Below are 17206 nucleotides of genomic sequence, written 5' to 3' on the forward strand. Positions count from 1 at the left end.
CCTTAAGTTTCCCTTTTCTTGCCTGAAATTCCAATGTGCTGACTGGATCTAAAATGACCACCTTGAAAATCAGGGTGAACTTGAGGATGAAGCTACCCACTAAGGCAGGCAGAGCAACCACACAAGAAATCCGGACTATTGATTACATCATGCAGCTGCCACATCAGCCCTGGATGGCCTGCCTACCTACACTTTTTTTTTGTTTTTTGGCCACGCTGCATGGCTTGTGGGATCTTAGTTCCCTGACCAGGGATTGAACCCATGACCTCAGCAGTGAAAGCACAGAGTCCTCACCACTGGACCACCAGGGAATTCCAATACACATTTCTTTTACATGAGAAAAAGAAGAAAGAAAAGAAAAGAAAACCCTAAGCTGTTCCCGTCACTTTTTTCTGGTTTCTGTTACTATCAGGTGAATGCGATTCCCAACAGTATGTCAAGTACAGAAAGGCTCAGCTATGGAGAGGCTCTTCTTCGTTTAAAGAAGAAGTTATCTTCTTTCTCATGACTTCATTTTTTTTAATAGGAATATTGAGAAGACAGCTCACAGCTATGAAAAGTGGAGACCAGGGACATTTCAGCCCATGACCAACCTGCAGTCTCCACACCCGATCTGCAAAGGAGTGTTCAGCAGAAACCAAGGCAGAGACCATGGACACAGGCAAGGGTGTGTCTGGCACTGAATGCCCGCCCAGGACATGCTTCCTGAGCTTTGACAAGAGTTTGCAGGAGAAGCAAATAGAAAACAAAAGAATCAGCAAAGCGCCTGCCTTAGGGGTTATTCCATGATAAGTGGTGGAGTGGAGTGAGGGAAGGAGGCTGAGAAGATGCTGGGCATGGAGGCTGGAATGGTTCAGGCTCAGTGCCGTGAAGAAGGGCGTGATAAGGAAGGTGGCTTCAAAGCTTCAGATCTGAGGGGCACTGTTCCAAATTATCCAGGGACGGAATCACAGAACAGCCTATGCTGACTGAAAATAAAGAAGGCCACAAGGGCTCAGTAAAGTATTCTAATCATGGTGATAAATGGACTATTTATAAATGGAATGGAGTATTTATACATGGAATATTTCCTGCCATATCAATAAACAAAGGATGTCACAGTCACCAATGATTGCAGCCCTCCAAGGTGAGCTGGTGAGCCCTGAGGACACTCAGGACTGAAAATATCTGCCATCTAGCAGTCCTCAGACTGCAGCCACTCCCTGCAGTGAGGCCTGAGGAAACTCAGGATGTAAAAATACAGGCCCCAGACAGCTAAGGTGCATTATCAAAGGAATGATTTCGGTGAGCCCAGACTCTTGCATCTTCCCATACACAGAAAAAGTGCGAAATTCCCTAACTTGAGATATCCGGTTTTCTTTATTTAACAACAATCTTCTGATGTTCCCAATTACCTGCTCTTTGTTTCAAAACTCCTAAATATCCTGGCACCTCCCCTCGCCGCCTCGGAGCAGTTTCTCAGAGTTATCTGAAATGCTGTCTCCCAGGATACAGTCCTCATTTTGCCCCAAATAAAACTTAACTCGCAACTCTCACGTTGTGCATATATTTTTTTAAGTCAACAATAGGAAGAAGCCAGTGAGCAGGAATTTGTAGCAAAATAGCAAGTGGATAGGATGTGGAGAATGAGGGTTGACAAAACTGGTGGGAGATGCCAAGAAATGCTGACTCTGCCCAAACACACCACCTTCCAAGGCTCCACTTGGCCTCAGGCCTTCTTTAGCTTCCTGGTCCCACACAGCACCTGGCCACCAGGCCCAGCAGCTGCCCACACAGCCACGCGGTGCCCAGGGTGACCGCCAGCAGGGACGAGAAGAGGTCCAGCAGGTACTGCTCATGCCACCACGGCTGCTGGAAGGTGTGGGGCTTGAGGTGAGCCGCACCCGCTGTCTGCAAGATGTGGTTGATCCAGCCCACCAGCCGCTGGCTGGGGGTCAGGGGGTGGGAGCGTTTCATGATGCTGGTGTCGACCATGGCAGATTTCTGCCTATTGGCAGAGACAGATGGACGTGTTACTCAAGTGGTCTCAGAAGTCTTAGAGATCTTGCATCTCTCTCTCTCTCTCTCTCTCGCTCTCTCTCTCTCTCTCTCTCTCTCTCTCTCTCTCTCTCTCACACACACACACACACACACACACACATTTTCCAAATTATGCACAAAAGATTCCCTTTCAAGGAAAAGTTGTTGGCTTGGCCTTGCTATGGTCTAGTTGGGTCCCTTTAAAAAGTCCAAACTGGGCTTCCCTGGTGGCGCAGTGGTTGAGAATCCGCCTACTAATGCAGGGGACACGGGTTCGAGCCCTGGTCTGGGAGGATCCCACATGCCGCGGAGCAACTAGGCCCGTGAGCCACAACTACTGAGCCTGCGCGTCTGGAGCCTGTGCTCCGCAAGAAGAGAGGCCGCGATAGTGAGAGGCCCGTGCACCGCGATGAAGAGTGGCCCCCGCTTGCCACAACTAGAGAAAGCCCTCGCACAGAAACAAAGACCCAACACAGCAAAAATAAATAAATAAATAAGAAATTTTTAAAAATAAAGTTCAAACTGATATTTGCATGCAAAGATCCATGCTTGGTGCTGGAAGTGCCAAACTATAAAAAAAGTGACTAAGTCTGTAAGGACTAATCTCTACCCCAAGGAGGCTTAAGATATACTACAGGAAACCATTATATTTATTGAGCATCTACTTTGTGCTGGTGTCTGGGCTAGATAACAAATGTGACTCTGGGGACTGTAGCCCAGGAAGACATCTGTGTTTTCCTGCTCCTTCAAAGCATCATGTTGACCAGCACTGGCTTCATGGGCTATGAGCCTGCATATTTGCACAGGGCCCCACCCTTAAATGGGCCTGTGCTTGATTTAATTCTCTGCTGTCACCCTCTTGAAATCCTTAAACTTTATGACAAGGGTCTCCACATTTCACATAAAGGCACATGAATTATGTAGCCAGCCCTGATGTCCAATGTCTGTGGACCATCCCAGCCCAGATGACTCCTTCACAGGGCCAGTAGATCATGCACATTTGGGGTTTAGGTCTTTGAAAATCCAGTGAAAGTTACGAAGCCATTCATCAGAAAATGAGTATTTTAAACATATGAGATACCAAATATGCATAAAGTTTCTGGGTTATCTGACCCCCAGAGCTTAACAACTTTTCTGGGGTTAGGAGTCACATGCAATGTGGTTATTATTCGGTCACCTAACAAGAATTACTTGCAGGTCTCCTATGTGCCACAACGTTGTGCAGTAATGCTAAGTCTTGAGATATGATTCGGGTTTGTGCCCTTGAAGCTCTAAGTTTTTTAGTCCTTCTTCATTATAAGAAAGAAAATATATTTTTCTTCTTCACATGAGATTACTGTGCTGGTTGGAAAATTTCTTAAGAGGTCAGTGGGCCCCTTTGTATTTACTCACTTAACAGGAATCCATTCAAACTTACTTTGTGGCAAGCCCTGTGCTGAACCCTGGGAACATAGCAGAAAACAGGAGACATGCGCTGTTGTCCTGGGTGAGCTTACTAGTGTGGGGGACAGCCAATATATTAAAACATAAAGAAATGGGCAATTACAGATCCTGTGACGTGCTAAGAAAAAAATAATATGCTATAATTGGGGTGGATAGGAGAGAAGGCTTTGGGACTATCAGAGAAAGACGGTCTCTCTGAGCAGGTGGCATTGGGATGAGGCCTCGATGTCATGAAGGAGCCAACCCTGCGAAGAGAAGGGAATGTGTTTTCTAGGGAGCAGCACAGTCAAAACGGCTGAGGTGGGGAGCAGTGTGGGATATTGGGAACAGAAAGCCAACCTCCTGCCTCAGTTGGAATTCTACTATAAGCACCTCCAAAGTAGAAGACCTCTCAAAGACACCCTGTGTCAGTAGTTCGGGCTCCTTACAACTAGAAGGTATAAAATCATTCTCAGCATCTAACCTAAACTGTTCTAGTCGTCCTCTCATAGGAAATAAGTCAGCTGTTAGCATCACACACATATTATTTCACGTCCTGGAAATTTCAGTTTTATTGCAAAAAAGACCCACATGGTTAAAAAAAAAAAAAAAAAAAAAAGACCCACACGGTGCCCGTTGTGGTTTACATCTTCATTCAGTGTGAGTAACCACAAGCCCAGAGAGCTGCACACTTCTTGTCCTCTATGACTTGCTTCATGTTCAGAGCTAATGTCTCAGCCTTGATCTGCTTTAACTGGATGGAGACACCGAAATTTTTGGCATCTACTCGGAGCAGGTTTTCAGGCTGGTCTCCAAAGAGGGGAATCTCCACCATGGGCAGGCCATGTTGGATGGCCTCCATGACACTATTTATCCCACCATGAGTGACAAAAAGGTGGACGTGAGGGTGCCCTGTTGCAAATAACAAAGGCAGCAGAACATTTCAGGATGAAAAGTTTCAGAACAAGGAAAGCAGAAAAGGCAGAAGAAAATACCAATGGGACTTAAAGTGTGTTGGAGCCATTGTGAAGATGACTTTGCTTGCTACACACCCAAGGATTCCAAGCCTTGCCTTTGTATAGAGACTCCTTGACTCAGCCAGAACCCAGGGAATTCTGTAGAGAATAGTGCTAAGCAAGGCAGATATCTCCATCCATCCATCCATCCATCCACCCATCCATCCATCCATCATTCCATCTATCCATTCCATCATTCCATTCCTTCTCTCTATCCCCTCATGCCTCTTTGCTTCTCTCATCTGTTTTCTCTTTGTGTTTCCCTATGTCTATCTCTGTCTCTCTCTGTCTCTTCCTTTCCTTGAGCAAACTTTTCTCATCCACCAAATAATATCCCTCTTCTCTAAATTACTGACACATTCATTGACATCACAACTCATGTAGCACTCATAAAACTTACACTGTATGTGTTGTTCTCTTTAAGTATATGAGAAGCCACTTGAAAGCAAAGACTGGACTCTGCACATCAGTATTTGCTAGCCTTTGCTTACTTAGAGCTAACTAAGGTGATTGTTGATAATGAAGAGTTCATCTCAGCCTGTGTTGGCCAACTGGGATGTGCCTAAGAACCTCCTTGTTTCTTCTTTGAAATGAGAATCATATCCCATGTCCAAGACTTAAAGAAATACATTTGCAGATGTGGAAACAGGAATGTTTTTAAAATTCTACAGATTATTTTGTCATAGTCTTGGTCATGAGCCTCTGATCCAGTCAGTGGCTATGGCAGTGAGGAGTCTCTAAGAAGCAGCCCTAGGCACAGAGATAACCTGTTGTGGGTGAGAAAATTCTCTGGTATCAGAGACTCAGTGTGCCAAATAACTGGCCAGGAGGCTGCTCAGCTTGGCACTCAGGTCCATTGGCATCAGTATCGTGAATGTATGAGTTGCTCACACCTTAGTAGCTAAGGAAGATATGTGTGTGTGTCTGTGTGTATGTGAGTGTGTAAGGGAACATGGGTGAACATGTGCACATAAAGCACTGAATACAGTGGCAATGTGCCCCCTGGTGTGCGTTCTCAGAGCTCACAGATGGTTTAGGATTATTTTGTGGTGACCTTGTTCAAGACCAAAAGCAGTAGGTCACTGTGACTTTGATGGCTGCAGACATCAGGCCTGGGATAGAAAAGAATGAAGGGCCAAAGAACATCAGGAACATCAAAGAACATCAGGGAATTCTTCACTCAGCCCCACTAGTCCATGTGGTCCGTTAACAAGGAATAGAATACTGGCACATAAGACAGGGGGCTGGCTTTCCAAGCGTCTCAGCAAGCAAGAAAGGCCAGTAGTCAAAAATTTCCACTATCACCAAGTCAAAGTTCTCATTCTTTTTTTTTTTTTTTTTTTTTTTTGCGGTACGTGGGCCTCTCACTGTTGTGGCCTCTCCAGTTGCGGAGCACAGGCTCTGGATGCGCAGGCTCAGCGGCCATGGCTCACGGGCGCAGCCCCTCCGCGGCATGTGGGATCCTCACAGACCAGGGCACGAACCCGTGTCCCCTGCATCGGCAGGTGGACTCTCAACCACTGCGACACCAGGGAAGCCCGAAAGTTCTCATTCTTTAAAGAATTCATAGTATCATTTCTCCCTAGCAAATGACTGCACGGAAGCCCTAGTTGCTCCAAAATAGCTAAAACGTGTTCAAATGTGCTTCTGTAAGAAAAATAAATAAATGATAAATATTCATTGGAAGTGTTAATATCACAATACATAAAAGAACCTTGGTCCACTGACAGATGAATGGATAAAGAAGATGTGTTATACGTATACAATGGACTATTATTTCACCATAAAAAAGAATGAAATAATGTCATTTGCAGCAACATGGATGGACCTTGAGATTATCATACTAAGTGAAGTAAGTCAGACAAAGACAAATATCATATGATATCACTTATATGTGGAATCTTAAAAAATAACACAGATGAACTTATTTACAAAACAGAAATAGACTCACAGACATAGAAAACAAACTTATGGTTACCAAAGAGGAAAGCAGGGGAAGGGATAAATTGGAAATTTGGGATCAACAGATACATGTTACTATATATAAAATAGATAACAGAGGTCTACTGTATAGCACAGGAAACTATATTCAATATCTTGTAATAAGCTATAATGGAAAAGAATCTGAAAAAGAATATATATATATATATACACATATATATGTATAACTGAACTGAATCACTTTGCTGAATACCTCAAACACTGTACATCAACTACACGTCAATTAAAAAAAAAGAATCTTGGGATACAAAGAAAATATTCCAGGTAGGTAAGACCACACCCAACAGCAGCCATCCTATCCTACACTGTCCATAAATATGTACCTTAGTCACTCTGGGCAGATGTTCTGCTCTTGAGAGTGTTCCCTTCGTCCCCCCTCCCTTTCCTCACTGCTCCAAATCCCCAGCACTCTCTATGCCAGTTCTTAGAAAATATATCTTTGAACTCTCCATTCCTGAAATCCATGGGCACAGATGCATTATGTTAACTGAAAATGAACTGCCCTCAATGGGGTTTCTGCTCTGGGAGGCTTCTTTGACCACAGCAGACCTCACAGATCTCTTTCTACTTGATAAATTCTGCGACACTTTCCTTAAACTTCACTTACATACTGAACTTTTATGAGTGGTTTTCTTGTTTACTTAGCAAAACAGTGCAAGTCACTTGATAAACACTGACAATACAGGCTATTTTTTAAAAATTACTGTATATTCACATATGACAGATTTCCTCACCCAAGGGATTATTTGATCATATTAGAACAAAATCTAGCTAGCCCAGAGGTTAAACAAAGGGAAAAGAAACCTGGTTCTGAAACATATGATTAGCCTTTCCACTTCAGTGCAGGCTAAGGTATACAGAGAAGATAATGGCAAAGCTTTCTGACATGTAATTAAGACATTGCTTATGGGATTATTCCAGGAACCTATCTTCTTGCAACGCTTTCCCATCACTGCCTATATAGATTATGACCCTGTTTCCTGTTTGTACAACATATGGGGAAATAGGATATCCATCTGCACTCTAAGATACTAGAGGTAATAAGTGCAAGGGCTCGAGACATCAGAGGCCTCCTGGCTGCATGGAGGACCAAGAGAATCGGTACCCTGGCATAGTTATAATTGTCCACCATTGCACCATTGTGCCCCAGGTAGAGATTGTACAGAGGCTGAGAAGTCATTAGCAATATACATATCTCTGCCTGACCTTCAGGGTTAACTTCAAGTCTCGCAATGAAAGTGATTGTCTCAAATCATCCCCTGCTGTGTTTTAAAGATTTCACATAACAAAGGAGTGGTTACTAAAACTTTTGGATAACTTCAGTAATGCTGTAAAAATTCCTAAAATATAATTTGCTAATCATAGTTAAAGTTAAGCTAACAAATAGAAAAGTATCAAGAATGCATGGTTACCTATATCTGTCCTCAAAAATATGAAATTGGGGGAGAATAGACAAAGCATATAGTTAAAATGTATAAATAACGTCGCAAGACGATACAGACTAAGTATCAGATGAGTAGGTTAGGTCAGACCTATCCCAGAGGGACTATGGTCTTCCAGTTTGAGTGAGGAAAGGAGGTTTTATGGAAATAGATTTAAGCAGTACCGTTATTAGTAAATAGATTTTCAGGAAGAAAAGAGGGGACTAGTCCTCTGTAATTAATCCAGATAGGCATGGATTTCTGTCTTTTCACTTCTATGTCTATGAGTAAGGAGTTATGTGTTCCTTTCCATTCCAGATGAAGCAAAAGGAGTCAGCTTCATGTCTTATTTTGCACGAGGTTGATTGCATTTTAAAAGAACTTTACATGGCCAGAAGCTCAACTTCTACAAAATCATTGTTTAAAAGTCTTCTCCATTAATAAATACATGTGAGGAGAAAGGAAAAAAATAAATGGAAAGGTGTCTTTGATTTCCCTACCAACAGTGAGAGGTTGAGGTACCTATGCTTCTGTGTTGGGGAGATTATAGACAAAGATTGTAAGTGAAGTGTTGCAAGGAAGTCCCAGAAGAAACTACCTCCCAGTTGCTACAGGAATACCTTCATGCTTATAGTAGAAGAGAGAAAGGACAGAGCAAGGGAAAGCCTCCAATGGCTGAAATGGAGGATTTGGTGTGAAATAACTTGTTTACCCAACTATCATCATCATTCATCCCTCTCTCCCTCCCCCTCTCCATCCATCCAACCATCCCTTTATCACATCCTCAGCCCAAGCATCCACCCATTCACTTATATTACCAAAACTGTGACTCTTTAGTTCAAATAATTTAAAAAATTACCTGCCCTCAAAATTTCTTCCATAAAGAAATGAAAAGACTTCTTAAATTCTTTGTTATCGTCTTCAGGTAGAAACCAGTTAATAACTTTGTATAATTTCTCCTCCTCTGTAAAACCTAAGAAACACCAACGGGTTAAATGTTAAATGTGTCACACAACATGGATTAACATTAGAATGATGATACCAACATTCGATTGTGTCTTTTGAATTGTTTTTGTTCCATTTGGTTGCTTTCTTATTCAATCTTGTATATGAAAGTATTTCTTGAGAACCTTACAGTGATTCAGGAATGCTTTTTAGTTTAAATTATGGAAACTTCCGTTTAAAGCCTTAATTGAATGTATAGCTACTTGTCTCATTTTATTGCTGAAAAAATAAAGTTAATTAGTTTAAGATAATTTGTCAAGGTTGATTCCAGAGCCTTTGCTCTTTCTGTTTTAGAAAAATTCAACTTCATTATTTAAAGTGATATATCCAAATAGTTTGTGATTCAGTAGAAAGTACTGAATGGCTTAATTAAAATAGTAATCTGCACCTCTACGTACCAGCTTGGCTTCTCCTCGGTTACCCATGAGTTTGATGTTTGATGCTGATGTTTGACCGCTAGCAGGCTTCAAGCCCTATCTCTCGTTCCCTCTTCTGTGCATTACCTGGGCAAACTGGTAAGAAAGCCTGCATGCTCCCTCCCGTGGCCCTAAGTGGGAGTTTCAAACCATGCAAGTCAGGCCCATGAGGCGGAACCCTCACCACATCCCAACCCCCTGCCCACAATAAAATTTCAAGCTAGTCATCCCTCCCTACTCTCGATAGCCATTTTTCAGGGGCTTGGGAACCTGTCCTCTTCTTTCAAAAAGTCCTTATTATTTGAGTAATAAACCTTCCATACTCTTCTTAATGCATTTGTGCCTACATCAGTCATGACGTCCAACCAAATTGTGCATAGTGACCGGGAACAGATCATTGCATGGTCCCACACATTACAGCTCCCATATCCAACCTCAGTGAAATGACTGACTCTATCCAAGGATCTACTAAAAAATACTTGGCAGTCATAGATTTGGCTAATATGTTCTGTTCAGTACCTATTTTACCAGGCTCTCAACTGCAGTTTGCCTTCACCTTGGAAGAGGCACAGTATGCCTCTAACTGGTTGCCAATGGGACATTTCAACAGGTCTACCATTGGCCACAATCTTTGTTGGCAAAATGTTAACCACATCCAACTTTCCCCAGGAGCATAGGTATTAATTACATTAAGGACATCCTCCTCCAAGGAGATTCATTTCACACACTCACTCAAGGCAGAAACGTTCTCAAAGTAGTTCACATGAAGGGATGTGCCACTGTCCCTACACAAAGCTCAAGACCCAGTACCTAAGTGAAATTCCTGGGGAAGATTTGGTCAGTCTAAGGTTTTTCTATCACTGACATTGTCAAGAAACAACTATTGACACCATAATATTTCAATGGGTCCAACATCTTTTAGTTCTTTTTGCATTCTGGAGACAACATATTTCTCATTTATATGTTTTACTTAAGTCCATGTATGCTCATTGCTTGAAAATCAGCCCTTTGGATACGGTCCCAAATAACAAAACATCTAGAATCTGTCCAAATCACAATACAATAGGCACTGTAATTAGTGCCCCTCAAAATTGCCTTTAGCAACCTGCTCTCCTGCCTCCTGGAGCGACCTGACCACCTATGATGGCTGCATGGGTTTCCTATTGTTGCTGCAAAGATTTACTGTAAACTTAGTGGCAAAAAAAAAAAAAAAAAAAAAAAAACAAGCTTATTATCTTACAGTTCTGGATATCAGAAGTCCAAAATGGGTCTCATGTGAGTAAAAGCAAGATGTGGGCTGGCCTGCATTCCTTCTGGAGGCTCAAGGGGACAATCGTTTCCTTGCCTCTTCCAGCTTTTAGTGTCTGCCTGCATTCCTTGGCTTATAGCCTCCTTCCAATTGGCAATCACGTCACTCTGACTTTTCCTTCCACCATCACATTCCTTCTGTTATTCTCCTGTTATCTTCTTTCATTTCTTGTAATTACACTGACTCCACCTGGATAATCCAGGATAATCTCCCCATCTCAAGATCCTTATATCAATCACATCTGCAAAGTCCCTTTGCCTTGTAAGGTAGAACATTCACTGGTTCCAAGAATTAGAACATGGATATCTTTGTGAGGGGGGGGGGCATTATCTGCCTATTATTATGTTCTGCTCTCTGCACCTCAAACACTCATGTACATCCCACATGCAAAATGCATTCACCCCATCTCAACATCCCAAAAGGTCTCAAACTTTTACACTACCAACTCATAGTTCAAAATCTCATCTAAATATCATTGGCTCAAATGTCCCAAATTATAACATCCAAATAATTTAATAAGTATGGGTGAGAGTCTGGGTATGATCAACCCAGAGGCAAAATTTCTCTCCATCTGTGGACCTATGAAATCAGGAAACAAGTTTTCTGCTTCCAAGAAACAATAGTGGGGCAGGTATAAGACACTGGTTACTGATTTTATTAATCTAAATGCAACGAAGTGGAAGGAAAGCATCAGTCACTGGTCATAAGAAATTCTGACATCCAAATGGGCCAACTAATATTGTTGGCCCATCTGGATGTCAAAATTCCTTATTAAGGACTGGAAACAATCCTCTGCGATTTGAAACTCAGCCCTGTGAGATTGAAGCTCTAACCTCTGGGCTTACTGCTTCATCCTCAGAGTTCTTCTTTGTTCTCCATAAAAGTTATCATGCCCTGGGGTCCCACACGGGGACGATGAATCCCCTTAGCTGGTTTGAAAACCAGTGGGACTTACCAGAGGGCTGTAAGAAACCAAGCCTTCGCTTATGAAGAGCGTGTATACATGCCTGCTCACTCCCAGGAACAAAGCAGAGGAAGCAGATTGAAACTCTTGCGGATCTGGCCGGTTTCCTGGGACCAGCCCAGTGCACACCAGGCCTGCACTAGGCTCCTGCTCCAGTGCGGTCCCCACTAGAGTGAAGGCTGCTATTGCCGAGGAGAATGTGCACTTCGGGGGAATGAAGCGGCTCAGACACAGCCCTGCATCTGAACAGGGCAAGGGCAGCCATTGCCCTTGGAGGCAGTCCTCATTTGCAGAGTTTTAACGTGTGCATTTCCACTAACAGTGTGTTCAAGGCAATCTAGGCTTTTTCTATCATGTCCTCAATATCCTTTCAGCCTCTATCAATAACCCAATTGTGATTCCACATAATGATTGGAGCTTATGATTATTAGAGATCTTTGTTTCTTCAGTGCCACTGAGGTTATTTCTTCACTAAAGTTGTTAATAAATAAGCAAGATGGGTGTGTTCAAATTAATAGTTAATATATGGTTCAAATATTCCATACACTGAAATGAGCATCAGGTCAGAAATAATAACCTAATCATGTATTTTCCTGATTTGCAGACACCTAGCCTAGCTCTTCTAATGAAGTAAAGAATGAATATGCTGGGGCTTCCCTGGTGGCGCAGTGGTTGAGGGTCCACCTGCCAATGCAGGGGACATGGGTTCGTGCCCCGGTCCGGGAAGATCCCACATGCCGCGGAGCGGCTGGGGCCCGTGAGCCATGGCCGCTGAGCCTGTGCATCCGGAGCCTGTGCTCCGCAACGGGAGAGGCCACAACAGTGAGAGGCCCGCGTACCGCAAAAAAAAAAAAAAAAAAAGAATGAATATGCTGTTTCAAAGCCTCAGGAATGCCCATGATTAGGGAATATTGAAAGAAACCCTAGACACTTAAAGCTGGAACCTAAGAATAAGACTGAATGGACCTAAAAACTCCCTGAATTGTTTATAGATTTTGATGTACATACATTTGTTAAAGGGGTAGAAGTTCAGTAGTTTCTCAAAGTTCATGCCAAATGTAGTTTTTAATCTAAAATGTTAATTTAAATTAATTTAAAATTTTCATTAGATTAAATTACAATTTTAAAAATTAGATCTTAATACACTACAGCTATTTCATCAGATCTGCTATCAAGGAAAGTGCAAAAGGATACGCATATAAAAGATGCTCAGTGAAGCATATAGAACTTAATCTAGAAGGTGATTAGAATGGTTTTAAGTAGAGACTCAAACAGATATTTGTACACCAATCTTCATGGCAGCATTACTAACATATCCAAAAGGTGGAAACAATAGAAATGTCCATCAACAAATGAACAGACAAATAAAATATGGTATATACATTCAATAAAATGTTATTCAGCCTTAAAAAGGAAGAAAATGCTGATACATACTCCAACATGAATGAGCCTAAAAGATATTATGCTGAGTGAAATGTGCAAGATACAAAAGACAAATATTGTATGATTGCACCTATCTAAGGTATCTAGAATAGTCAAATTACTAGAGAAGTAATGTAGAATAGTGTTTACCAGGGGCTGGGGCAATGGGTAATGAGCAGTTATTTTTAATGGGTACAGAGTTCCAGTTTGTAATGATAAAAAAGTTCTGGAGGTGGATGGCAGAGATAGTTGCACAACCGTGTGAATGTACTTAAAGTCACTAACCTCTATACAAAAATGGTTACAGTGGTCAATTTCATGTAATGTATATTTTTTCACGATAAAAAACGTGAAAGAAATTTCGACAGAAAAAGAATTATTTTAAAACAATCTGAACAATTACAAAGCCTGAAGTCACCTTCAAAGTTTTAGAATTTCTCACAATTTTATTCTTCAAAGAGTCCGCTTAATACTGCATTTTTTTTCTTAAATCAAAGCCTGAGCAACACTTCAGAATGAGCAATCCAGAGCTTAAAGTCCTAAACCCACCCAACACACTTATTAACCTGCCGTGCGACCCTGAGTAAATTGTTCAAGTTCTTAGGGCTGCTGTTTCCTTTTCTGTCAATAGAGAGGAGTTGCTAAGATTTAGGAGCTCACTCTAGCTAAACTCTTTGGATTTAGGCACTTCCTACATCAGTTGCACAAACTCACGGGCAGTCACTAATTTTCAAGAAAACAAGATCATCTCAATGGTAGATTCTGATCTTAGTTGCGTAAATAAGGGACCTCCTGAGAAAACTTCCTTAAATTTCAGATACCATAAGAGGAGAAGTCATCTATGCCATAGAAAAAAGTGATCCTTACCTATTAGAAATCTTATACATGGATAACACACCTGTTCAACAGGTTTTCAAGCCAAGTTATAAAGTAGCATTACCAAAATGGTCTGTGATAATGTGTGGAGGGTTGCTTGAGATGGACTGGAAGTCAGGTACAGGAGGAGAACATAGAACTACAGAGCATGGAGTCCTGGTGGAAAGAGCCAGGAAGTTTTCCTACACCTTACATAGACACACACACAAACACACACATGCACACACTCACCCTTTTCATTCTTTCAGTCCAGTTACATTTGAAGAAACTCTTTGAAAAGACCCTCTATGCAAAAGGCATTGCTATTGCTGTTCCTTGCCTGGAATACACCCAATCAAGAATTAGTGGGGAAGACACCTGGTGGCAATAAATTTCCTCTCTGGAGAAGCATGGTGACATTACAACCATGATCTTGAAGAATCTGAGAGACCTGATTCACCAGTAGAAAATGGCTTCCACCTAGGAACAGTGCACAACTTCATTTTTGTAATGATGAGAGTAGAGATTCTAAGATTGATGGGCTGACAAATCCAGGAGAGGAGGGGTAGGGAAGCAGAAAGTTGCCAGGGAGTAGAGGAAATGAGCGTCATCAGTCAGTCTCTCCATCTCATTCTGAGTAAGCCCTAGCCCACTCACCCAGAGCCTGCTGGCCCAGCTCCTTGACAAGTGGCAAACCTCCATCAAAGATTTCCTCTTGGAACTCTGGCCTCCATGTCAGTGTGATAAGCTTCTTGGGACTTAGGCCCTAAGGAGTTCCTGATCCTAAGGTACATGCTGCATTTCAGCTGGGGACTTATGGAGACACCATGTCCTAAAGAAATAACTGCACTGGTGGAAATTGTGGCATGGTGCCGTGCATGTGAGTGTGAAGGGGTCCTAATGGACAAGCAATCAGAGCTATTTCTGGGATCCTTCTCTTTGGAAAGTATGCAAGAGTAGGAACCAGAAATATGGGTGCTTGAATAAGAGTCCAAGAAGCAACCATTGCAGCAGAAGGACGTGGAGCTATCAGTTGGAGCCAAAATGCTTTCAGTTCAAATATATTTATTTGGCAGGAAGTTTCTCAGTTGGGGCCTGAATGTTTCACATCCATTAAGACTTGGGGATAGACTTGCAGGATAACTGTGGGGTCCATGGGATGGGCCTGCAGGATCCTATATGCATGAGTGGCTGGGACATCGTCTATCTGAGGACAATCCTGGGATCCTAAGGAAAAACAGGCTCAATCCTTGGGAGAGGGGCTCCATCTCACTAAGGTCTCCTCTTCGAACCCGCACCAACACAGGCCCTTTGCTTGAATCTAAGGGTCTCAGCAGCAGAGAAAGCTAAATCAGGAGAGAAATTAATGGCAAATGGCAAGGGTTTGGAGACTGGGGTTAGAGGGATGGAGTACCTACCCTGCCCCCCACCGACCCGCACAAATGGCTCCTCCCTCTTCGTCCGCCCGCCAGGGTAACAAAGCTGCTCCGGATGGTGCAGGAGAAAAAGTGTGCAGCTACTTCTTAATTTTTTTTTTTTTTTTTGCAGTACGCGGGCCTCTCACTGTTGTGGCCTCTCCCGTTGCGGAGCACAGGCTCCGGACGCACAGGCTCAGCGGCCATGGCTCACGGGCCCAGCCGCTCCGCGGCATGTGGGATCTTCCCGGACTGGGGCGCGAACCCGTGTCCCCTGAATCGGCAGGCGGACTCTCAACCACTGCGCCACCAGGGAAACCCTTAATTTTTTTATACACAGAATTGTACAGCCTGACGTAACAGGAAATTATAAAGTACAAATTCTCCACACTTCTGGCCCACATTTTAATCCCAAGACCCGGGAGAAAGGGCAGGATGAAGGGCAACTACACATTCATCCATTCATGGAGGGTCTTGGGGACCCCAGTGCCTTCTGGGTGTCCAGCCCCTCACAAAGCGCACCAGCTCCGTCTCAGAGCCTGAGGCTGGGAAACAGTGTACTTTTAGGGGGTGAGGAAGCTCTCTTGCATTATTACCACAAACAGTCAGCAGGAAAAAAAGATTTTAGGACTTCCCTGGTGGTCTAGTGGTTAAGACTCCGCCCTTCCACTGCAGCGGGGTTCCACCCCTGGTTGGGGAAGTTCCGAATGCCGTATAGTGAGGCCAAAAAAAAAAAAAAAAAGAAAAAGAAAAAAGAAAAACAAGCTTTCAAATAGAGATAAAGTGATTTTTTAAACTCCCCACTGGAAAGTGGGTGACAGTGGAAGCTTGGAGAGGATGATCTTGGGGGTGGGAAATCCTGAGTAAATATTTGGTATGTTCCATTAGGGAGGTCCCGTATGCTCCTGCCATCAGCACCTCACTTCCCTGACCTTTCATTTCCTGCTCAGGAAAACCGAGTGGGGACTTAATTTGATGATTTACGGTTCCTTGCAACTCTAAGATCCCCTGATTCTCAGTGATGTAAAAGTGATCTAAGAGAGCCCACTATGGGTTAAAATAAAGTCTTGGGGAAACTCCACCCTAAGATTATCCCTGTATCCTGATATATTCCTCGGGGTGAAACACTCCACTCTCCTAATTGTCACTGTAGTATCTTCCCTGCTCCACCTTGGCTCCTGGGCACCCTCAGAAAATTATTACTGCTGCCCCTAGAAGCACCTTTCCTTGGCCTCCGAGAACTGCAAACCGCTAGTTAGCCCCAGTCTTTACCGGCAACTGCTGTGCGCCCTCCAGAAGTTTAGGGTGAGCCTCTGAACGTCCAGCCCGCGCCCTGGAGGAGGCGGCCTGGGGCCTCCTGCACTGGGCTGGATCTCAAACTTCTGGCCCCGGCCCCGTTCCTACACGCACAAATGGCTGCCCCCTTTTCATCCGCCGGCCAGGGTAACAAACCTGCTCCAGACCGGAAAAACACACGAGTCTCTCACCAAGCGCCGTTTGCCTGTCTCTGGATCTTTGGCCAAACACTTACCCACCAGGGACAGAGTTAGGATTTTGGCAGCCTCTGAGAGGAGGAGGCCAGGCAGTAGGAATCCGACTAGAAGCAGCGCCTGCTGCCCCGCCATCCTTGCTCCTGTAGAAGCTGCGGGGCCGAGACCCCTGCCCCGCCCCCGCACAGGGGACCTGATGCGCAGGCAGTGAAGGAAAGGTGCTGGCTGAGGGCTTGGGGAGAAATAAGAGAGTGGTTCTGTCTGTCTTCCGTTCTGTTTGTCCCCTCTCGCCCTTGGGCCCCTCCTCCCTCTGTGAGGAAACCATTAGACAGTCTCTCCTCACCCTCCCTAACCTTGGCAGCAGAAAGGAGGGGTTAGTCAGCTGATCCAGTGCTGTTCACATAGTCTCCGCCCTCCCTGCCTGGGAGATAACTCTGAACCAGGAATGGTA

The 17206-nt window shown here is 43.6% G+C and overlaps 1 protein-coding gene across 1 annotated transcript; it reads right to left on the reverse strand.

Moving 5' to 3' along the window:
- Window positions 1-1708: 1708 nt before the first annotated feature.
- UGT3A2 (UDP glycosyltransferase family 3 member A2) lies at window positions 1709-16917 on the reverse strand (the record flags this gene model as incomplete). The annotated part of the gene is given in 12 exon segments (XM_079917404.1): window positions 1709-1743; window positions 1746-1987; window positions 4134-4363; window positions 5602-5637; window positions 5641-5646; window positions 5650-5702; window positions 5705-5774; window positions 6005-6104; window positions 8739-8751; window positions 8754-8852; window positions 14229-14330; window positions 16797-16917. Coding segments are annotated over 12 exon segments (1080 nt in total). The 5' UTR covers window positions 16891-16917.
- Window positions 16918-17206: the final 289 nt, after the last annotated feature.

This window comes from Stenella coeruleoalba (genome assembly GCF_951394435.1).
Source record: "Stenella coeruleoalba genome assembly, chromosome: 3".
Classification (NCBI taxonomy): Eukaryota; Metazoa; Chordata; class Mammalia; order Artiodactyla; family Delphinidae; genus Stenella; species Stenella coeruleoalba.